The sequence below is a fragment of the Ruditapes philippinarum genome, unplaced genomic scaffold (assembly GCF_026571515.1).
Source record: "Ruditapes philippinarum isolate M1 unplaced genomic scaffold, ASM2657151v2 ctg1124_1_1_1_1, whole genome shotgun sequence".
In the NCBI taxonomy this organism is placed as follows: Eukaryota; Metazoa; Mollusca; class Bivalvia; order Venerida; family Veneridae; genus Ruditapes; species Ruditapes philippinarum.
Window position 1 is genome coordinate 105306 of NW_026856257.1, and position 24430 is coordinate 129735.

At 31.6% G+C, this 24430-nt stretch overlaps 1 protein-coding gene across 1 annotated transcript; it reads left to right on the forward strand.

The window, feature by feature from the left end:
* On the forward strand, positions 1 to 18451 carry LOC132745988 (plexin-B1-like). Its single transcript, XM_060735022.1, has 19 exons — positions 1 to 443; positions 1960 to 2077; positions 2494 to 2644; positions 3799 to 3904; positions 4272 to 4377; positions 5736 to 5834; positions 7736 to 7834; positions 8177 to 8282; positions 9034 to 9194; positions 9588 to 9772; positions 9994 to 10096; positions 10791 to 10960; positions 11634 to 11807; positions 12158 to 12245; positions 13966 to 14229; positions 14575 to 14736; positions 15300 to 15468; positions 16541 to 16637; positions 17430 to 18451. Exons 1-19 carry the CDS (start codon positions 397 to 399, stop codon positions 17755 to 17757), a joined length of 2733 nt encoding a protein of 910 aa, XP_060591005.1. The 5' UTR covers positions 1 to 396; the 3' UTR covers positions 17758 to 18451.
* Positions 18452 to 24430: the final 5979 nt, after the last annotated feature.

Sequence of the window (24430 nt, forward strand, 5' to 3'; positions counted from 1 at the left end):
AGATATTTAATATAACTGATTCAATAAAAGCAAACGCTTTCCTTAGCTTTCTTCGAAAAAAATGACTTTATGGTTTATAAAAGAAATGCTTATAACATTACTTATAACATTTTTTTTCCTAACACCAAATGTATATTCAATATCTTAGTGCTATAAGAAATATTTTGGTCTTCACGACAAATCAATTTAACAGATCTACAATCGGTTTCGCTATCGAATCCAACAATAATCATTGAATTTATTCATGCGTGAAGAACATAAAGCAACTTTCAATTTCGATTTGGTTTTAACTAATATTTTTGTTATTGTTCTTATGAAAAATAATTATTTTCTATCCAAAAGGTGTATACGTTTTCACAGTCCAATTGCTCGGAGTTCAAATCTCTTGCTGAAACAATGGCAGGCCGGAACCCTTTTTGTGGCTGGTGCGCCATCAAACAAAGGTACAGCATAGAAAACTAATTTCCAATTGCAAAGACATGTGCCCAACATAGTGTTAATATTTGGGGATGTATTGTAGAACCGATAATGTGGGTATTCTTAAAAAATGATATAAATTTTATAGAGCCCAATTCGATAAATGGCCAATAACCTGAACCATTTGCTGCTTCTGTTGCCGTTAAGCAAATGATACTGTCATTAGGATTTAGCATTTTGTATTGAAGTAGATATACTATTTGTTAACAATTTCTATTTTTAGTTCTTTTATATTTGCGCTATTTCTCCAAATTATGCTCATCTCAATGCTGTAAAACCGTAATTCAAACAATATAACAATTTAGGTCATGTTGCCTTTTCCAAAGAAGAAAAAAGTCGTTTCTTAGGCATAATATTCCTAAAAAATTAAAATGTTTCTTAAACCGTGTATTAAAATGTATTAAGTTTCAAATCAAACTGTGATTATAATAAATAAATGAATGCCCTGTGGATGGCATATCACTGTATGCATTGCTTATTATTTTACAACATTTAGAAACAAAATTCCATATTTTGACAATTAAAGCAGCATGCCTCCAGAAAATATCTGAAAACTGCCCATTGTACGAATATTTTAAAAGTTTTCTTCTGATACATTAAATTATTGAAATAAATCGAAATATTGGTTTAAAACGTTCATATTTCGAAAACAGACTATCCACTTTTCACCATCGCGATATGTATATATTGTTTTATGCAGGCGTCACACTTTCCCGAAATTGGCACTAGATGAACACTTAATAATGTTCAAATGCGGATCTGATCGTAATAACATCGGGCCATTCGTGAGAACGACTTGTGCCATCGTATGATCCCCGGCTTAATTTTTCAGGCTCCGGCAGCAACAATAAAGTACAATCAAATTTAAAATACAGTTTAAACGTAGTTGTGCTCCGAATATTATCAGCAACTGAATTTAACCGAGGTTGACCGAATGTTTTATACCATCCGGAGGTCACGTGACGCCTTCGTGACCACGGCCGAATGCATCGTTTTCAAAATACGACGTCGTGTACCTATCGCGTGGTCTTTGCGTGTCCTGCGGGCAAACTACTTCGTAAAATTTTGTATCCTTGAGGTGACTTCGTGTGTGGATCGGATGCCATCGCGTGACCTTCCGTAAAAATCTTGTGTGGATCGGATACGATCGCGTAACATTCTTACTTGCTTCGGCTGTGTATTGGCTGTCGACCAATTTAGGGGACATCTTCATTCCATATTTGTATGCCCATCTGGTGTTAATTTCTTGCATTATCATACTACGGAATTCTTTTGCCGTGTTTTTTCTAGTATCTTTAACCACGTGATGGTAAAGGAAGTTATCATGATCTAGAATCATAACGCACGTGATCTGGAATTGTAACAAACGGAAAAAGTAAGCGAATACATTCTCAAGTTTTAGTGATGTGAACATGCTGCTTTAATTGTATAAAAATTAATCCACAATATAATAAAACATGACATAAACTTATTATTTTACAGAGAAACAAGGAAATCTAAATGCTCAGAAGCCCCCTTCCATTGGATATCGTCGTTAAACAACTTTCGTATAATTCCATCAAAAATACCCGTTAAGGTTTCAAAGATTTCAAACGTGAAGGTAAACTTTATTATTTATTTATTCATTCTATTATTTTGGTGTATTTGTGTGTTTTTCTTTATTTGTATCATGACGCGTACTCAAACAATATTTAGATTGGTGTTTCATGCGTTACAATTCTTAACCTTATATTTAGTCTAAAGTGCTAAACATTAATAATTGAACTGGTATCTTAAACAAAAATTAAAATGATAACAACTTTTGATAATTAAACATATTTTGATATTTATTTGTGTGTGCGCGTGTGTGTTGTTCTTTATCAACAACAACAATAAGTAATTTGCTTTCCCGTGTCAAAAAAGCAACTTCTACTCCGAAAGTAGAGTAGAAGCAATATATATGAACATTTAAACATGTCAGTGTCCGAGTCCTTTTTATGTAAGTTGCCTTATTATCTTTTGAATATTACACTTCAGGTGACGATAACTTTTGAACATCTTCCGAAGCCGCAAACGGATGACGTATTAAAATGCAGACTTGCAGATAATAAGAACGACATCATTGCCTCGGATATACAAGCAGAAATAAACGGAAGTGTGGTTTCTTGTGTTTTGCCTTTCATTAAAGGTTTTGTTGCAATTATTACAGGTTTATTTTCAAAGATGACTTTAACGTTGCCTCTTACGTCATTTCATCGTCTTTTATCATTTTGGAAGAAAGTTATCTCAACATTTGTACATGCTAAAGATTGAATACAAGTTGAATCAGTACAAGAACGCTTGAATGATGTTACACTGTCTCCTCTGAACAAAATTAAATCATGCAAAAAATTATTTTTCCTTCCTGACCTTATACTTTAAGCTGACAAATTGATCATTTTGGTATTTAAATGAAAATCAGCAATATTCGTTTATAAATCTGAAGCAGAAAGGTAAACTATGCATTTTTTAATTCATGTTAATGCCAGTGTTAATATTTTTATCATCAACTATGAGCATAGAAACATTGTTCCCCGCATTCGTCGGAGAAATTATCCATATTAATTAAGCCTCGACAGACCGTAGGATTAGAAGTACAACACCCATTAAATTTTTGATTTACAGGAAAATCATATTGTGTAAAGCCTACCATTTCCTGAATTCCTAAACCTTAAACCTAGATTTACAGGATAGAACATGTTCTATTTTGTAATTCTCGTTGTTCAGAACTCCCAAGATGACAGTTGACAGATTTCTTAACTGTCAACATAAATAAAAATCAAACAATTAGGGCTAAATTGTAAACATAGTAGTAAGATGGAGTAAAAAGGATGTGGAAAAACATTGTGAGCCTCCAAGTTGTGGAATGTTCGAATTCCAAATTACTTAGATAATGATTATAGACTAAAAGGTTTTTTAATGAAGAAATTTTTCTATCGTTACTCATGAAAGAAGTATAATTCCTCACCTCAATACATTAATTAAATATAGATCTTTTAGGTGCACATTTTTAAACATTCCTGGACAAGATAATTTCCTAAATACTCCCTCCATGCTATCCACGGTTGAACCTTTTACGCTTCCTTCAAAACAATTCCCTTATTAAGCAAAGACCAATAATTATAAGATTTACACATATACCAGTAATAGTAGTATGCAAGTTTTTTTGGAGGGAAACGTTTTGGAGGGAAACCTGATACAATTTTGAACTGTCTGAATGCAAGTGTTGTATTGCTTTGGAAATTGAACATCATGTATCTTTCATTAGTGTTGTTTATACTAATATATATGTCTTTATTTCAGAACATAGGAAGTTAAAACTTGGGCTGTCATTACAGGCATACGTAAATGAGAGTTTTCTTATTTCAGAAGCGGCCGTTTTATTTTATGAGTGTGGTAACTTCACAAGGTACTGTCATTGATAAAAGTAACTTACAATACATGGTGTTGAAGCTTACATAGATATTTTTTATAACAACTAACATGTATGGATAATTTCAATAAGAAGGTGATATTTTTATCACTAGATATTAGTTACTTCATTTAATATAATTTTGTATTTGGATATGAATATTTACAGTTTGGTCCTGCTTTATTCGTGATAATCTGAATTGTTAAAATTCTAACTGAAACATATCTCAGGTGCACATTAACAAAGTGAGGAAAAAATCATTGTTTGCATGTTTTTAATAGTCTTGACTTTAGGGCGGTCAGGATAATTCATGATTTGATAAACACCACATAAATATTTATTGTTTTGATATTTTATTCAATAGATGTGTTGACTGTACAGAAAGATCGGACCCACAATGTTACTGGTGTAATGATGCAGCAATGTGTATGCCGCCAAACTCTTTGTGTAAAAGTCAATTGATAGGTTCAGTAAGTTTTTATACATTGTTTTATAATGAAACATTATTTGCAATATGGTAGAAGATATTTGAATATCATGTATGAAATAATGATATAATGGAATTCAAAAGAACATAATTGCTTGTTAAGATACCATAAACTTTATGCTATAATGATGTGCAATGATATATTGCATATTCTAACACGTTTCACACTATTACCCTAACAAACAGATTGGACAGTTAAGTGCATTATTACATAATATATGAGCAGGATAAAACAAAACGCGTACAAGTCATATTACGTCTTACATGATGACAATAATCCAAATGACGTCAGATAAGTTACTTCTACATCCAATGTAGTTCAGAATATTCTTTTCAATCTTTGTTTTATTAGCATTGTAAAATGGAAATTAATAATGATTTTTCTTCCATTATACTATCGGCATTTGAAAAAAATATTCCTGATATTTGAACTCGACACGGCCATTATTCTACCAAAATGTTCTCAAAATTGATATATTTTCCTGAATAACGATAAGTTGTTTCTATATTTCAATGACACGAACAACAAGGTAATATGCATTATAAAATATGATAAAAAGCTAACATGTAATCAATGAGCATAATTATAGTGACATGGTATGAAAAAATCAAAATACAAATGTGTTCAAATATAAAACGATGAAACTTCCTGACATTACTAACACGCGGCAGTATACATTTTTATTCTAGTTTTGATCATACATGTATATTGTAAGAAAATCATTGTCCGTATAAAGTAAATCTCTGTATGAATCAAGTCCACCTCCCCCGCTTGACTTAATATGTAGATCATCGGAACGTTGGAAAATTTGTTATAATTATATATTGCATATAATACTTGAACATAAAAACCTTTGAAAAATATCTTAAAATAGGCTCAAAGGTAAATTACTGTTAATGATTGAATTTCTAAAATTTTCCACAACATTTTGTTTTTATCTAAGAAAGCACTTACATCTATAACAAAACTTACGTATTGAAAAATTTCAAGTACGACATTGATCTTTATGTGACCATTTAGCATTTGCTTAAATTACCATTGTTTTGTTATTTATTTCTGTACATATTTGATTGATATTTGGACACAACTTTAACACTATCAAACGGACCTAGTTTTTATTTGGGCAAAACAACATTCAGGATCAAACATTTATATTCAGTTACTAAAACTAACCTTGATCGTTGAAAGACGTAACTAAAATATTTGTTATTCCAAGCTGCTTGTGATGGTTCGTGTGTTTGTTTGCAATTCAGCTTGGGCAAGGATATGTGTCACATTCAGTGATAGCTAATGTCATTATAATTTCATAATGGCAATTATTATGTTGTATCTTATTTCAGAAACATTTTTGTCCACAATTGATAGATTCACGCGGGTGCATTTTTATTCATGCTGGCAGGTTGACCCCTGTGCTCTTTCAAGGAAAATATCTTCCAAAGGTAGGTATTTTGCATTATAAAGCATATCGTTTAAAAAATCGAAAACATCAAGTACCAGGTATAATGTAGGCTTTTATTGTATTTTACACTTGTTTTATGATATTGTATTGCTTTAAAGGCAACTAAGTTATTCTCGTCTGAAAACATATTTATTGATGCTTGCAATCATTTTTGTTATAAATTTTGTATGACTTTTCAAGGGTGTCCGTGACAGAGTCGTTAAGGTAGCTGACTTCAAATCACTTCTTTCTCATCGCTTTATGTTCAAGCTGGGTCACCGTCTTGAAATTGTGTCATGTGAGAAAGCTATCCAGCTAGTTGGCGATACTTTGTTTGATTTACGCAGGTGCCTGTTTTGGCCTTAAATAACGCACAGAGAAGGGTCTGAATTATCCTTGATCTACTGCAACCTAATTGTTTTGTTAGCAGGAAGAAACGTTTCATAGAAAAAGTTCTTGCAGATGAGTCGGTGTATTGACAATCACCCATTCTCTTCATTCTATCAGTAAACTAAATTTGTGAATAGCCGTTAATTCATTTACAAATGTATATGCTTTCCATTCTGTTTTTTCATACCTCTGAATACTTTACTTTAGTTTAATGTTCTGAACGAACATTTTCACCCAACGTAATATTTGAACGATGCGATTTTGCTAATCCAAAACATCTACAAACAGCAAATTATACAAATGCGTTCATGACCGAGTGGTTAAGGTCGTTGATATTATATATCTGTTTGTCACGGATGCGGTTTACAATCGCGCCAGATTCTTCAATGTAAAATTGCTATCAAGAAGCTTACAAAACGTCGGTAGTTCACTCAAGTGTCCGTTCGTGCCCGAGATAATGCACAAAAGAGCACTTGAGTAAAGTGGCCCTAATGCAAATTACCTTCTCGATGCTATTCTCCATTTCCCAAGTGCCTACCAAAAAACAAACAAAACAATCAGACAATTTAGACACTTGCCATATCAGATTGACAAAATAAGTCATTTTATAGTAGAAATTCATTTCTAAAAAGACGAATTTCGGAGTGAGATATATCTTTTGTTTATTTCTAATCGATACACCAGTAGATGCGATCTTCGGGTCCTGAAGCATAAGCTTGTAAGGGGAGCCAAACGTGGAATTGTATTTATGGACTCGGAAGAATCCGCAGAAGTCAGAAATGTTTTGAATGGCAGAAAGATATCTGAAAGTCCTCAAGGATGTCAGAAACAGTCGCAGACCGATGCAATGGACTCGGTAGAATCCCTAGATGTTAGAAATTGTCCTTAATTTATTGTATTGTATGCTTACTTACCATAAACAGTCGTTTTACTGCGTTCGTTTCTGCAATTGTTGTACTCAAAGTTTTCATAATGAGTTAGAAGCAGTTCCACACTTTTGCTTCTAAAAAGTTATAATTTGCTATTACAGGCACGATAAAATTATAATTCTGGATACACAGTCACAATTTATTCAACAAATTAAAAGTATTGTTATAAGCTCGGTCGATAGCTTAGAGCAAGCTGGAGAAAAAAATCCAAAAGATCACTGAAAATGGAAAATCACCCAGCCTGGTTTGATTTGTCCGTTCCCACATCCCTAGCACTGGCTTAAGCAGTATTCAACAAATAATATAAAATGATTAACTTTTGAATTCGAAAATATCTGCAGATGTGCCCATACCGTCCTTATTATAAAGCATACAATGTGACAAACTAGTGTGTTTCCATGAAAAGCGGCGTATGGTCCATAATTAAAAGTATACTTGTTCCCTAAATGAGTAAACATCAACAGTTACGAAACCTGCATGTCACAAACAAGCTGTTAAAACAAATTCAAAAAGCAGGCAACATATCTTTAGGGTGATTTTACATGTACATATCTAAACAGTGGTGTTTTTGTCTTACTTAAAGTCGGAAAATACTAGCAGGTTCTTCTACACTTGTAAGATGTTTTCTACAGCATACTTCAGAGCTTATACAGTCAACGACTCAGTCTTCTGCAGCATAAATGTAAGTTTTCTCAATTTCATCACCCCCAACTTTCCACAAATTTTGGCTTTAGCGCGACATTTCTGATATCATTTAACACCTATCAATGTTGGTTTACTTTATTAAGTTCACGTTTTGCTTTAATAAAGTCGAAACTTCTTTTAAATAACTTACATTTTAATGTGATATTCATTTCTAAGTGGTTATGCTGAGGCATGGAAGTAAACGTTAAGCTATTTCTGAAAACTAAATACATGTATACGAAAAGCAATTTAAAAAGAAAACATAAATAATTTAAAATATGAAAGATATAACAAATATTATATTTTTCAAGAACGTACTTGACACTTTAACATTTTTCAGGCACCTCAATTGTCGGATAGACCGCTTCAAAATATATCAACTGAAATTTACTATGGTCAATCTGGTAAAGGAACTATAAAATTAGAGGATCCATTCAAACATTATGGTATGATCATTTTTTTAACATAACTTTATAATTAAATTGAAGATATAATCATAAAAAAAAGAGAGAAAAAAAAAACATTTTAAAAAATAAGGTTACTATACACTGTACACTGTTATGGTCGAATTGCCTAGAGTTTGTAATGGTATATGTACCTATCAAAGCAGTAACAGTAGTGTGGAGTTTTATAGCGAGAGTTTTTATCATTATTATATATAAAATGGTTAGGAAGGACTATCGAGAAAAAGCATTATATTTGTAAAAATTTTATTTCCCCGAAAAAAGTTAAGATATAATGTTATTCACCTGGTAACCTGTCCTTCCGTCTTTTGAGCGATTATATAAGATTGAAACTACTTGGCAGAAATATTAACCATAATGAGACAATGGTCAATTTGCAGAGCGCAGGCTTGATGTTCCTCGCGCCAAGGTAACAGTTCTTCATTTCCGGGTATGTATGAAGTGTACATATCTATTGAACTGACGAAAAGAGATTTAAACAATTTTGAAGAAGATTAATCGCAATGAAACGATGTCCAGAGTGCAGGTTTGAGCTTCCTCGGCTAGTTTGCCAAGATAACGACTTTTCTTTCCGTTGTTAATGTTCATATCCGATATTTCTGAGAGAGAGACATTTATACAAAAACGATTCTGCTTCGATTGGGAATGTTAACAAATTATATCCATGTATCATAAAACATGTGACTGTATATGAAATCTTCCAAATTGTCAATGACATGTTTCACAATTTTAGTGACGGTTTACAATTGTACAATGTTGGCCACAGACTGCAGTCACTGTAAAGCACTAAACAAAACACGATTTCTTTGTGACTGGTGTACGAACACCAACAGATGTGGTTATAAAGATCAAAATTGTTCATCGGCAAACTGTCCGGCACCTTCTATAATAGATGTAAGTGTCTTGTCTAGACATATTTAAATACAATGGTTACGTTATCGTTTAGTATATAACTTGTCGTTATTACGGTGTTATTTTAGTTAAATATTTATTCGGGGATGAAGGTACATCGTCCGGAGTTGTTGTTATTAATAGACTTTTTTTGAATGAATGTTGCAAAATTTAATATCTTATTTCTAAATCGTATAGAAAAATATGGACCAGTTGGCCGTTTATATTTATCAAAATGCGCATATATAGTTTCATTTTTAAAAATCTACCAATTCCAATAATTCCAGAATGTGTATCTAGTTCACAAATAAATTTAACCCGTTTCCGACTTTTTAGTTCAGATGTAGAATTTAGTTATGATTTACTGTTTTTCAAACAATACTAATATTATCAAAGGTCATTCCAATGGACGGTCCTGTAGAAGGAGGAACAAGAGTAACTATTAACGGATTAAATCTGGGCTCAAGTTTGTTGGATATCAACAGCGTCGAAATTGCAAACATTCCTTGCGAAATAAACGACGATATGTCGCAGACAAATGACACACACAACGGAATTTTTGAATCAAAATGTCCAAATTGGTAAGATAACTTTATGACGGTGGTTCTGATTTTATCTTATTTAAGATTTTTTGCGCCTTTTCTTATCTTTTGCATTTCTGATTTACCCCACTTGATCTCTTTAAACATAATATATCAGTTTTAAAACTTAATGAATTGGCAAAAATGTATACTTAAATATTTCACTTAAGATAAAAAATGGATATAAAAAGCTGTTGATGCTTCATTACATTTTTTTCCAGGATAATATGTTTGACTGGATCTTCCAAGAGCGAGACATCAGGACCTGTCATATTGTCAGTAAATAGACTAATTTCCAGCTCGGCTGTCCAATTCTACTACCGAGTATGTATAAACGTGATATTTTGGGATATTAATTAGCTTATTAATACCCAGCTCTTATTTATAAAAACATTCCTTTCAATATACGTTTTAAGTAATTATGCACACTAAATAAGCCTACGCCGCGCGCCCCCGCTTACAAGCGTGTTTTCGTCCCGCGACCCCGCCAAGCGAAAACTCGAGAATTCACTAGTTAAAATGACAGGGGGTGCGGAGCGAAAACATGCTTATTAGCGGGGTGCTAATTATCGTGTTTTCGTCCAGCGACCCCGCCGATTAACTTGTTAATTTTGACTTTTCGTTTGGCGGAGTCGCGGGGCGAAACATGAATGGCACAAATCAGCCACCATAGAATACCGTTATTATTACTTTAAATTGGAATGACTGACTATAAGCTATATACATTGTACTCGACGCTACGCATTTCCCGCTTTAGTTGGTACATATTACTTTGATTAGTGATGTAGTGTTTTATTATGAACAATGTGGTCATTTAATTGAAGCATCGTACGAAATAAAACCGAAAAAAATGCATTGTCTGTTTTCATATCATATTCTGTAAGCAGTCATTTACATGTTTAACAAATAAGTGAAATAGACAAAAAACATAATGTTTTAGAGCAAGGATTGTTTTCAAAAGAGTTATTTTGTAAACTTCTATAAAGTTATCAAATTATTTATATATGTCACTCCGTAGGTTCCAGTTGTGACGGACATTGTACCTTATTACGGACAGGAAGCAGGTGGCACCCGCTTAACTATATTCGGCAAGAATCTAGGAATTGGAAATAGAAATGTTAATGTAAAACTTGACAATTTCCCATGCTTAAGACCTGAAGTGAGGCCAAAAGTTCCATTAGAAAATTTGTAAGTTAAATGTTTTATAAAACTTAGGACGAACTTAATATCATATTCTTTCTTGTTTTTTTAAGATACACAAACAACAACCAATGCAACCATTCGTCAATCCATTCAAATATCAATTTGGTCATTTTATAAATAGTCTAATTACGCGTAGTATAACCAATTCTTTTTAAGGTGCTATTCTTTCCGCATGCCATCAACTTTGAACATGATATATTGCTCATGTATTTGAACCATAAAACACTAATGTCGTTTGAGATTCCCAGTTTATATAAGACATTACGCGATTTTGACATTCTGATGTTTTCTAAGGTACTGCCTAGCACTAAAGTTTAATTTTACTCCTATATCGCACATGCTACAATATTCTGCTTGGACACAAAATGCTAATTCATCCCGCCAGAAAATGTAAATCAATTAACCATACACTCCACCATAAAATACCAATCATTTCATCACTACACCCGCCATAAAACATCAACCAAGACAGTAAATCCTGAAAGGCCTAGTGTATATAATTAACCCAGTCTTTAAAGAATCATCGCACTCTGAAAGGGATAATTCATTTACTACATCCCGTTTTTTTACATTAATCAATACATCAAACTGATTCTACGCACTGCAATGTCGTGCATATTCTGATCATATACGTCTTGTTTTATTTATCTTTTTTCAGAGCATCAATAAACTCTATAATCGTTTGCACGGTTGGTAAAAAGAAAAATAACACAGCAAGCAACAAAACAGTTTATGTCGGGATGGATCGCCGCATGCTTATTATACCGAATTCATTTACGTATGTCCCTGATCCGACACTACATTCTTCAGTTCCCAAAAAAGCCTTTCTGAGGTATTTTTAGCTTAACTTAATATTACATAGTCGAATACGCGCCCTAATTTTTTTCAATCGTAGAGTTGGAAGATTCTTATCTTCTGAAAAGTTGATATTTTACTGTTTTATCGGACAAATTCAATTTGATTTTTTCCTTTTATGCTTTTTTGCAAGTATAGAATTCCTTTTATTGCTTTTAAAATATATAAGTATTATATAATTTTAATATTGAACATCTTGGTTTTGTATTGTATAGATCTTTTGGTAATTTAACATTTTGATGATTAATTTTTTTCGGTGACAAGTGCTCCTTGTCAAATTAAAATTGTAGATAATTAGTATAACGGTCTCAGTTTTGTCTTTCTTAGTGGAGGAACTAAAATTACCTATGAAGGAACACATTTGAGCAACGCCAATAGTGCCAGATTAACAATAAATTACATGCACGACATTAAGGTAATTTTATTCAATACTTTACATTAGACTTATTGAAAACTTAAAAGTATTCCCCTGAGCCCTTTGACTTTATTGGCCTATTATTCAATCATTTGTTTGTTTTCTTTTAGTTCCTTATCAGTTACTGATTATTTATGATTTTAGTTAATATCCTGCCCATGCTCTGCCTTTGGGGTCCTCCTGGACTCCTTGCCACTGGCTCTTGTTACTGGGTAGGGTAGGGGTTGCGTTCATTGAACGCCGCATTTCCTTGTTGATCTTGTTTATCATGTTTTAAGTCTTTGCCGAATTGGTTATCTGCAAAAAGTAGCCTCTTGGTGCTCATTTTTACACAGCCCGACGGAAAATGTAGTTGATGTTATATTTTGTATTTAAATATACCTTGAATCAAATTGTGGATGTGTGGTGTACCGAGTCTGCAATTTTCATGTTATTTTGTTGTGATTAAAACTTCAGAGGGATGGCCTTTTTTCCAGTTTTTTTTTATACTCACAACAGCAGTTGTCAAGTACCGTGTGGCATCTGTAAAAATGTGTCCCGTAGTTCAGTTCAGTGTTGTTATACTTTTCTGCTCCTTCGGAATCATTTATTCCAGCATTAATTATGTGTATACAATCGAGTAATTTCTTAAGCCGTACTGTGCGTGATTGGAGTTGCATTTTCACATTATCCCTCATAATGATAAATCTTGTTCGTTTGTTAAAATGTGTTTCAATGGTTTTCCTATAGTAATATTGATAATCTAAATATTATTTTAATACGCTTCAGTGATGTCAAGTTAATTAAACCAGACGGACTAGGCACTTTAAAACAGTAGGTTCATTAGAATGGTAAAATTCTGTACAACAGTTCATTTCTTTTACAAACTAAGGGACCCTGTCAATTTATTAACCTCAACTGTTAATTGTCCAACCAAACCTGTGCGGCATTTAACATCATATGGGTACCGCTCATCACGCGCAATAAGCACTTGCGTATAAAATCCACAACCAATCGTCATTGCATATAGGCTTACGTTTTTTAAATTGTAAACGAAAAGGTAAACATATTCAGAATTTATTGTCTGTTGTTTCAATAAGTTATGATCATTCACCGAGTAATAAACGAGTTATAAAAAAAAACACAAGAAAATAACTTGATTTTAATAGCATGACAATTGTACACAACTTTGGAAATATTTCAGAAATTTTTATTTCGTTTATGCTGTAAATATTATAGTAAAAACATACTTTAAATATTGTCTAAAGTTGTCATATTTTAAGGTATTAGACACCTAATGCATGACCTCCTTCCGGAAGAGAATTGAATTCATTTTGAGGATACAAAGTTGGCAGGGCCTGTAGGTCTTTTCCTTTCTTGCATTAAGATATGTTTCCTAATCCATACGAATATTTCAGGTGCTAAATGAGTGATTAAAATATAGTTTGTTTAGTTTCTGATATGATATGTTACTATTTCTAGAGTAAGGTAAAGATGAAATATATATAACTGATACAAACATTTTCAATACTTCTCAGACAAGATTTTAAACCTTATTATTATAATTATTTTAATTATTATTGTAATTATTATTATTATTTTTTTATTATTATTCATTATTATTATTATTATTATTATGTGATAATATAATGATATAATAATCATAGTATAACATAAAGTTATGAATATTTTCAATTATACATCTAATACCTTAATACTCGACATGCTTTTTACATTACAGATTGGCAAGTGCAATATATTGTCAGAAAATTTGGCATCTTGTGAAATCCCAAAAGCGCCAAAAAGTCTTGAACAGGAATTATTGAAATTGCAGAATTCGACTGATCGATTTTCAAAACATGTTACAGTAGTGTGTTGTATTTATCTGGATAACATTCCAGGCGATATTGAAATAAAATACTATCAAGATCCAATTATCAATAAGCTCACTGAAAGTGACCATGTCGTAAAATTTGAAGATGATGAAAGGCATTTGAATATTACTGTACGTTTTTATCAATAAATCAATATTACTTTCATCTTTTAGCGTTCGATTTAAAAACGTAAATTTAAGAGATTAGTTCAATTTCATACCTTTTAAGATTAATCAAATTTAAAAAAAGATAATTACTATGAATTATCATGTAAAAATAGACTCCATCTATCTTAATGTCTTTTTCACAGTTGCTTTTATTTAGATCTAATTTTCATTTAATCATTGTTGTTATAATTATAAGTAAATGATACATTTCCTCAAAGTTATTGCAAGAATAATTTTTGGACATATTTCCAACAATACGAGTATAGGTACAATTTCAATGACGGGCTTTCCATTCCTTTGTAATTTCAGGGGTATATGCTGAGCCTTGTTGCGACAAAATTTGATATAAATCTAACAGTCGGCGTGGCATCGTGTGTCATAGTGGAGCTGAGCATGACGTGTATAACATGCATAGCCCCTAAATACGAGCCAAAGAGTGGAATACCAAATGCAACACGATCGGAAGTTAATGTAAGGAAGGAAAATTCATTTACCTGATTACGATTTTGTTTTCTAAAATTATAAATCAAGCATTCAATTATCGGAGTGGTTTTAATTTAATTTCTTATTCATAAAAACAATTGATTAAATACACTTGTTGATATTCAAAGTATTTGTAAGTGCGTATGAAGATTTATAATCTGGACAGTTCTTCATGTAAAACTGTTGTATTTATTTCGTAGAGTGAATGAAATACCCAACTTGATGAGAATATATCTCTATATTATTCCCGAAGGTATAAGCGAAAATGGTCAATAGGATTGTACATTGTAACATGACAAAGAGACATGAGAAACAGTCACACCCTTTTACTGTTGAGCATAAACGCAGTAAGAAGCCACTGGTACAAATGTGACAGTGCTAACGTCATATGAGCCGAAAATCATATTACATCTTTCTCAGCCCATAAAACCACCGAAACGTTTAGCTTTCGCCTCCTGGTGGTCTGTCATGCTATATGTAACCATATCGTATTCGCTACTATAAACTTGATACGCAAGTGAAAATTTATGTACGTTACCGTTCAATTCTAGGTAACAATAGGAAACATACACAAGATGATTGGATATGTTGAGTATATAAAAAAGTCGCAGGACACGATCAACAGTTCTTCTACTTCTTCAAGTTCTTCTGTTACTTCGGTTGTACTTGTACTGTCGACGACTGGAGCGGGTGCTGCGCTAATTTTTATCAATGCAATGGGTAAAGTTGAAGTATACATTTCCGTCTTTGTTTTTAGTGTTTATATAGACGCACGTGTGTTCATTGGAATTTAAATTTAGCTGTTTTAAAATCCATCGAGGTTATTACAAAATAGAAAAATATCAGAATCGCTAAAGAACGCCCAAAACGGCAAATCAAAAATGCTGTAGACTCGGTTTGATTGAGCCAAACATTATTGCCATTCTTGTGAAAATGTTTATTTATTGTCGTCACTTGGATAAATGTGGGTCAAATTAATCTCGTGAACAAAATTTTGAAATAGCCCCTATTCCGTACATTATATTTTACTTTTCTATTTTCATATAATGTATACAAGTTATTAAGCACATGTATATTTTATGTTTGCAATCGATTATATAAAAAAATTATATCCCAAACTGTGATTTCATCGCTCAATAACATCACTGTTTGGAGTTCGGGTGCGAGGAACGACAAACAGTGATGTTATCCAGCGATAAAATCACCGCTTTGGATAGATCTATATTATTTCGATTCTAACACATCAACAAATAAATGCTGTAGTACCTGATATTAAGCAAAATTGCACCTAATTTGTTTCCGTACTTATTGTCAGCGCGTCGGATTTTATAGTGGTTTCGTCACATGTATAATGATTACGTCACATGTCTAAATATAGAACGCCAAACAGTGATTTTATAGCATAATAACACACACTTTCGGTTCTTTTATGCTCAATAGGGAGAAATGCGGGTCGTGTTAGAATGTATGATATATTTTAACCGATGTGATCGCTGCTTATTTTAGAACACATAAACAACTTGAAATCAATTTTGCATTGTATGAAGTATGTTGTATTGACGATTTAGAATAAATGTTCAATGGAATACAAACTTTTCTAGGTAGTTTGGCACTCTATAATCTCTATATCCGCGGGGAAAGAGAGTGGATTGCTGGTTATGCAGTATTTGTCCGGGCGTTAAATATTTCAGTAAAAAAGGATTGCATTAGGCATACCGTAAAGAGGCCATTCTTTATGACATTTTAATTGATTCGTGTTACTCTGTTTATTACATTTATTTCATATTCACAGCTATAGTTTTGATTTGTCGACAATACAGAAGATTACGAAATAAAGTAAACCAGAACAATACGAAAGAAGAAATCCGTTGTGAGTTACGATTGGGCAGGTACATAAAATCAATGCATTTTTTTTAATTTTGTGCTTTTGTTAAGGCATCATCTCAATATTAATAATTAATTAATAATTAATACAACAATGAAAGTACGCATATTGCGTTTAAATTGGTTTAGACTCTATCAGGGAGTGAAGTAGTGATGTTCATATTTGGTATCCTTTAATTAAGAGATAATTGTCTCAAAATTTTGTTCCCTCTACCAATGTTGCAATTAATCCAAATTAATCCGTATCGTATTTTTATATTTCTAGATAGAATAAACCCCAAATTGAATACCAAAGTTATAAAGTCCATCTGCATTATTGTCAGTTATTGTGTATTTGTCTTTATTGATTATTGGCTAGGCCGGTGCTAGCGTTTGGGAGAGATGTCGCATATTACGTTGCCTCTCATGAGCATACTCAATCAAACACTTTTGTTTAGTTACATTTCAAAATTATTCACTTTACATGTAAACTTGGAGTACTTGTTAAGTATCAAATTGGAAATGTTTTTTTCCGGGAGGTGGGAGTGAGGGTGGTAGATCATCCTGAAAGTTATTTTTGCTTAGTTATTTCCCATTTTATACTTAGTATACTTACATTTAAAATTGATTGTTCGCTTACTCACTCCGAAAGCTAGAACTTCGCTACCAAGATCATTGTCTTTTATACCTTATTAGCAAAACAGAATTTATGGTAAAAAAGACTATACATCAAAGTATGTGAACATTCAAATAATTTGGTCCTGTTATTCAAACTGTACACTATTTATTAATTTATACTTTTATTTTGTTTATCAAAGAATTTGGGGTTCGTCGTGTGAGATGAACTACTCCGGGGTCTACAATGAACCCTATGAATCTGACCACTATGACACTATCGCAGCAGACGACATTTCAATGGATAGATGCGAAACTCATAACAATTCTCTAAATTGTCCGCCCGAGAGCATTTCGGAGGCAAGCAATTCAACAAGTGACCAATCCGAAAACTATCTGCACCCGACTAACCATATTACTGTAGAAGTTCAGCTAGAAGAACCAAAAGCATCCAATGTTGAGTCCGAACCCGAACTAACTGGCGATCAGTTATATTTACATGTTATTAACGATAGTGACCTTTCAGACTAGCTTCTTGAATAACAAATGTATCGAACAATCCGTTCACAGGCAAATTGCTTGAATACGAATAAGAAACGCAGGCTAAAATTGTTTGTTTGTTTTTTACTGTGTTTTATTATTCTTTTCGTGATGTTTTTGTTGCTGTTTGATTGTTTTTTGTTTTATTTTATTTCATTTTTTTCGTTGTTGTTGTTTGCGACTTCTAGTGTCAGATTTCACTTGTTTAAGAGTTTATGATACGCACATATTTGATACCTTAAAATACTGATAATGTCTATAAAGTATTTCTTTAAATGTACGTTTTAAACTCTACAAAATATAGTTAAACACTGTATGAGTACATGTTGTTATTTAAAAAAAACCAAGAAGTTGTTTAAGAAAGGACAAAATCAACATGACCAGTACTAGCTAGAGAATGCAGTTTCCCCAGAATAGTTTGTTTCTCTTATCCAGATAAAATACATCTATATTCAGTAAAGATTTCCTAGATTTCAATTTTCTATATATAGTATATCTAACAGAAACAGGCAAGAACATTTTACAAGTAATGTTGCTATATTTATGTTGACATAATATATGCACGTATATTTCTAATGTAAATTGTTTGTACCGAAAGAAAAATGTGCTTGAATCATGCTTTTGTACATAAAAGGATATCCCACTTGATGAAATGTTTATTCATGTTTATAACAATGTAAATACTTATTTCCTTTTCCGTTTTGTTTATTTCCTTGTTTCCAACATCCGCGCTGATGTGTAATTTGTCCGAGATGTTTCTTTTTATTTATGACAATAATTGTCACTGTCTAAAACAAAAGCTTTTCACTCATAAAGTCCACACTTCACTGGCAAATAAATTAAACCATTTTTTGTCCGAATGTCATCTAAAGTCAGTTTGACTACCAGAAAACTGACAGGATATAACTGAATATTAGAAGAATTTTCATTGGTCATTTTAAATTACAAATTGAAATCTGGGATTCCTATTGGCCATTCTAAAATAAAATGTATAGAATAATTATTGCCATTTTAAACTAAAATTTAAGAATAGTTCTTTTGTCATTATAAAATAAAACATAAAGGATAGTTATAAAATCAAATGCACAGGATAGTTCTTTAATTTAACGAGACCGCCTATAATGTTCAAGATCCTGTAAGTGTACGCATGCACATGAAAATTCGAAACCAAAAAATCCAAACTGAATAGGTACCCTCAGTTTATGATTGTGTCTAATTTACTTGTTAATTTATTATATTTATTATATGATCTGCTCAAATTATATAATGTTTATATTTTGAATATGTTATCGAATATAAATAAGGAAAATATAATATGATTGCCTACCGACTGCGCAGATGTTGGTGTTAGAAATTGAGTTCACTTACAGAAACACGACAGATTCATTTAGGAACACATTCATCTCATAGTGTTCCATTTTTTTCAAGATTAATAACCCCACTATTGTAACAAAAGTCGTTTTACTTATTTTCTTCATAGCTACGCTCGTCCGCAATTAAAGTTTTTCTTAATTAAGAACAAAAAGACATTTGATGTTTACAGAATTCTATGTGTAACTGATTTATGAAATTCATTATACAGAGGTATTAGCAACCTTCAGCATGTGAACACGACAATTAAAGCATATAATAATATATCCAAATTGAAATACAAGGTAATGATAACACTGAATTCATTGTTATATGAACTTGAATTGTTATCACATAACACTGACTATAAATTATGATGTAAAAGTACCACATGTAATTCGTCATAGAACACCAAAGCCACATAGGAAACAAAACCATTTAATGGAAAACAACTTGTATCCGCAGCAAGTGCTAAGCTGCTTGATGCTTGTTTTGTTTACTGTGTTTTATTATTTTTAGTGATGTGGTAGAAATAAGTAAAGCTATTAATTCCAAAGTATTTCATTTGGCCTTCTTAAAAGAAGTAACTAAGAAGGTTCTATTTCTGACCTAGCTCTACATTTTTAATACTGTCTCTGTGTTCGCTTGGTAAATCTATCTACCTTTTTATGTTTAATACTGGTCGATAGATCTGCAGTCTATTTCTGACCTAGCTATTCAACTGACTCATTGTTTGCTTGATAGAGTTTCACTATATTTTCTTGCCTATATTTATGCATGTTTAAAATTGACTATGTTATTGCCTTAAAATGGATATATTTTGTCAGGCCAGAGTGTGTGATAAGAAAAGACCTTTTTATCAGCACATATATATTGAAAATATTAACAAGACAGTCAACAGATAAAAAACCTAAATACACAAAGTTTCTTCATTTTCGGTGAATTAATGAGTTTGTGATATATACGACCACTAGGAGTATATATTTATGTTGACTGGAATGTTCGAGTTGAAGATAATATTCATGAATATATAGCTCTAGCTTAGGACAGTGATTTTGAAAAATCTGGAATAGACATACACACTTCAAACATTGTTCCGTGCACCATTTCACTACACATACATCTTCCCAATCGTCACAACCCACAATTGAATATGTGTGATATTAAGTATTTAAGCAATAACAATAAAAAGAGGATATTGAATGAGTGTCAAGTTTAATATGTGTTTTTTGAACGAATTGAATAAAAACATATGCGAGCCTTTGGTGAGCATACTATTATTTTATTCGACTCAGTAATGAACTTGCCATTAGTTCTTGTTGCTGGGTCATATGGGGGTTGCGTTCATTGAACGCCGCCTTTCCTTGTTGATCTTGTTTATCATATTTTACACGAATTTAATATTTCATTTATCACATACCAAAATAAAGACCGTTCGAAGGGGAAAAAAATCATTTTTTCAATGACACACCTATAGAGTAACGCTAATATTTAGGACGTTTGTGCAATGTTTATATAACGCAAATGACTTCAAGTCAAAACATATGGTCGGCCGTGCAATACCATATTTTCGGAGTCGCAAAAGCGGCACGGGTATGTGATAAAAGTCACTTTTTAATTCACAGTGTATTTTAAAACATATAAAACATGGATAATATACCTGAAATCAATGTTGTTTCCTCTTTCCTCTTTACATAACGCGTATATAATGCTAAGCTTTAGTCTTAGTTAATAACTCTTAAGTCAAAAGTAAAACAAATTGTAAGTTGAAACTCCAAAGTGCCCATAGGCATCCATGGGTACATTTATTATGAAAATCAGAGTAAAAATGTATATTTCTTTGAATTCTGCACACTTAAAAATATATACAGTTTTCCCAAAAAATACATTTACTACAATCGACAAAAATGTGTTAATAATCTTCTATTTTATTGTTTTTATTACAGAGTGGAGATAAGACCATTATCCATTTTTAGCGCATTTCTTTTCTTGTAAAAATTGTTTTAATTTATCCAAATTTGAATTGTTTATATCTATTGTCAGGAATTCTTGTAATGAATTTATATATATCACTACAGGTCAGTTTTATTTCATATTGATTTGACCAATACAAATATGTAGCGGGTTCAATGCATACTTTGTTTACTAATATTTGATATATAGTTTTCGAATCCATTAATTCAAGAAGTCTGCCATTTATCTTAAGACGTTTTTCTGTTTTGAATTCTGATTGCAAAGAGTGAAACGTGTCCAGGCTAGAGGTATAGCTTTAAAGAGCAAGTTTAATTCAACGACGGAGTTTATTTATCTACTAGCTTATTTAAACATAACATTTTGATCTATTTAACCCTGATTTTAAGTATATATATTCGATTTAATCTATGTTGTAAAAAACAAATATTTGTTATTAATTTTAATGAGTATATTGCCCCAAATTATTTGTTTTCTTATTTGTTCAAATATCACATTTTAATATTCCTTTTTTTTAAATTGCATTTTTATCCATATTTTAATACGTTCTTGATAATATTCAGTCACATTTCTACAATTGAGTCTTTTAATAATGTTTGTGTTACTATAAAATTATAATTGTCACCAAATCTTTCAATAGGTGTTTCGGAATTAATTTCCAGTTTGCTTCTGATTCATTAGTTAAAGCTTTTACACTTTTAAGTTTAAAAGAAGTTATATATGAGTCTAAGACTAGCATATCTATCCCTTCTTTAATTTATTGCTTACTAAAGTTAAACGTTTTACTTTTTCATGTTTATTGACCTATAAAAAATTGAATATTATTTATTGATTTCTTTCACGATACTTTCTGGCACAACTAAGATTGAAACAGGTAAGTAAATTTAGGGATCAATATCGATTTCATAATTTGAACTTTCCCTACATCATTTACTAACGTTTCAACCATTTTTTTTATCAGACTTTGACATTCGGGCAGTTTTGATAAGAACACTCTTCATAGTGTATGCCAGAATAGACTCCTAGTGCTTTAATTGGTTAATTCAGCCATGCTATATTTCATTCTTTACCAGTTTGTGATTTATTTCTTCAAATCCACATTGCTTCAGTTTTTGTGCTATTGACTACCAGATTTATTGCATCAAGAATATCTTGTTCAGATTTCAGAAAACAAGTAGTATCATCAGCAAGCTGTGCCTTTTTAATTTGTTTATTATTATTTTCGAATTTTATTCCTTCAATACTGTTTGAGTTTCTTATTTCAATGGCCATTATTTCAGCCAGCTAATATCAATAGAAAGCCAGATAATGGACATCCCTGTTTGATATCTCGATTTAAGTTAAATATATCTGATTTTTGTCCATTCTTAAAGATACATTATTTAATATTATCATAAAATTATTCGACCCAGTTTATAAAAACAAAATAAAAAATAAACATAAATTCGGTAATTATTTCCTTACATTTGTATCTTCTATAGGAACATACTTATTATTTTGTAGTACGCAGTTGTTTATGTATGATTTAAATTGCTGCGCAGGACTGGTTACATGAATTCAAAAGCTATACATAGATGACCTCAACTTGAAAAATCGTGAAAATCCGAAAATCTATTTATAGAAGTAGTCTGAAATTCTTTTAAAAAATATATTAGAAAATAACTAGTCAGGCAAAATGGACTGCAAAAATAATTATACTTTTCAGATACTTATATTACATATCAAATATTCCAGCTAGATGAGAACTTATGTAAGGAAAACTAATGCTTAGCCTCCGTTCGGCATATGAGTGTATTCGATTTGTCTCCCTTTATTTTATCATTATACCATAAATTGATTTTATCTTGCATAAATCGAAATAATTTATAGAAGACTGAAGTATATAACATAGCAACAAGTGTACATGCTGGAATTGGGACAAAATGGCTACTTCATGTCCAGGACTTAAACAATTGCACTATTCGTTATGCCAAATAAATTGTGTGCAGTTTTGTACCGCATACAAATATGTTTGACAAAAAGAATACAACGTATTGTTTCAAACCACGAAAGATTAAGTAATTTCTTACACAGCTGTATAATTTTGAACCGGACAGGTACACAATTTTATAGGTAAACGATACCCAAAATATTTCAAAATAATTCTACTTTTAAAAGTCATGTATAAATATAAGATTGCCTTAACTGTAAGTTTAATTTACATGAAAATGATGCTAGTGAAATAAAATGATAATCAAATAGAGCTGAAGATAAAACCAGAGCTTACATACAGTAAACGAAATGCTTATGTAGTTTGTGCATACTATCAAAACAAAGAACCAGAAAATCTGTTTGCTTAACTAGATGTAATCACCGATATGGAAGAATATTTCGTAAATCGTATCAAAGTAATTTGCATTATTCTGTCAATATAATAAACAACATCATGACTAAAATAAGTCAGACTTGTGGATCTAATGAGAAAATCTCCCTATAAATGAGTAACTAAGTTTCCTTATTTAAGAAATTATCAATGCATTTGTATTATCATTATTATTATTATAATTGCTACTTTTATTACATGTATTATTTTGATTGAAATAGATATTAATTCAAATGCTTAATTCAGAATCAAGAATCAAATATGTGCTTAAGCTGATTATTGATATAATGTATCTGTTACTATTTATTAAGTAAAATTTCAACGATTTAGAACCGCAAAGGAAAAGAACGACTGTAAAAATGTTCACTTATGTCTTTGCTGGAACGCATTAGAATACGATGGGTGGAGCTTATGTATCAGTTATGTCAGTCAGTACATAAATACCAAAGGTAAGTCTAAAGTTCACATATTTTACATGTGTACCGCTGAATTGCTTCAATGTTGTAATTTACTGAAAACTACCTGACGTAAATGATTTTTGTGATATCATCCTAAACCTTTCTTTGTATAAATTTGTCGCTGAAGGTTTGATAACACTTCCATGTTAAATTTACTTAAAAACCCCCTAAACAATATGGAGATAGAAGTGAAACTCGGGTAACTGTGTACATTAATTTATAAATGCTTAAATCACAATCATATTGCATTTGTATATGTTTATTTAAATGACTAAAATGCTTGGGAGTGTCTATTTTTTTCTCCATAGAATTACAAACAAAACGACCATGCCATTTATATTAACAGCAGTTGTTGTTGACAGCCTAAAGAAAGGTTGACCTCGTTCTTGTTGTCCAAATGAGGCGGTGCTACTACATTCAGTTTACAAATGCGTATTTCTTCCCAACTCCTAAGTATTTAATAAGTGTTCGACTAATTGAAAAACTTACAAAAGTTGCATATCTATACAATTAAGAAAGGATT

Excerpts from the sequence above, each read along its gene's own strand:
- LOC132745988 (XM_060735022.1), top strand. The coding sequence starts at position 397 with ATGGCAGGCCGGAACCCTTTTTGTGGCTGGTGCGCCATCAAACAAAG. Across the intron at positions 2,078-2,493 it reads CAAAGATTTCAAACGTGAAG|GTGACGATAACTTTTGAACA; the intron begins GTAAACTTTATT and ends ATTACACTTCAG. Across the intron at positions 4,378-5,735 it reads AAAGTCAATTGATAGGTTCA|AAACATTTTTGTCCACAATT; the intron begins GTAAGTTTTTAT and ends ATCTTATTTCAG.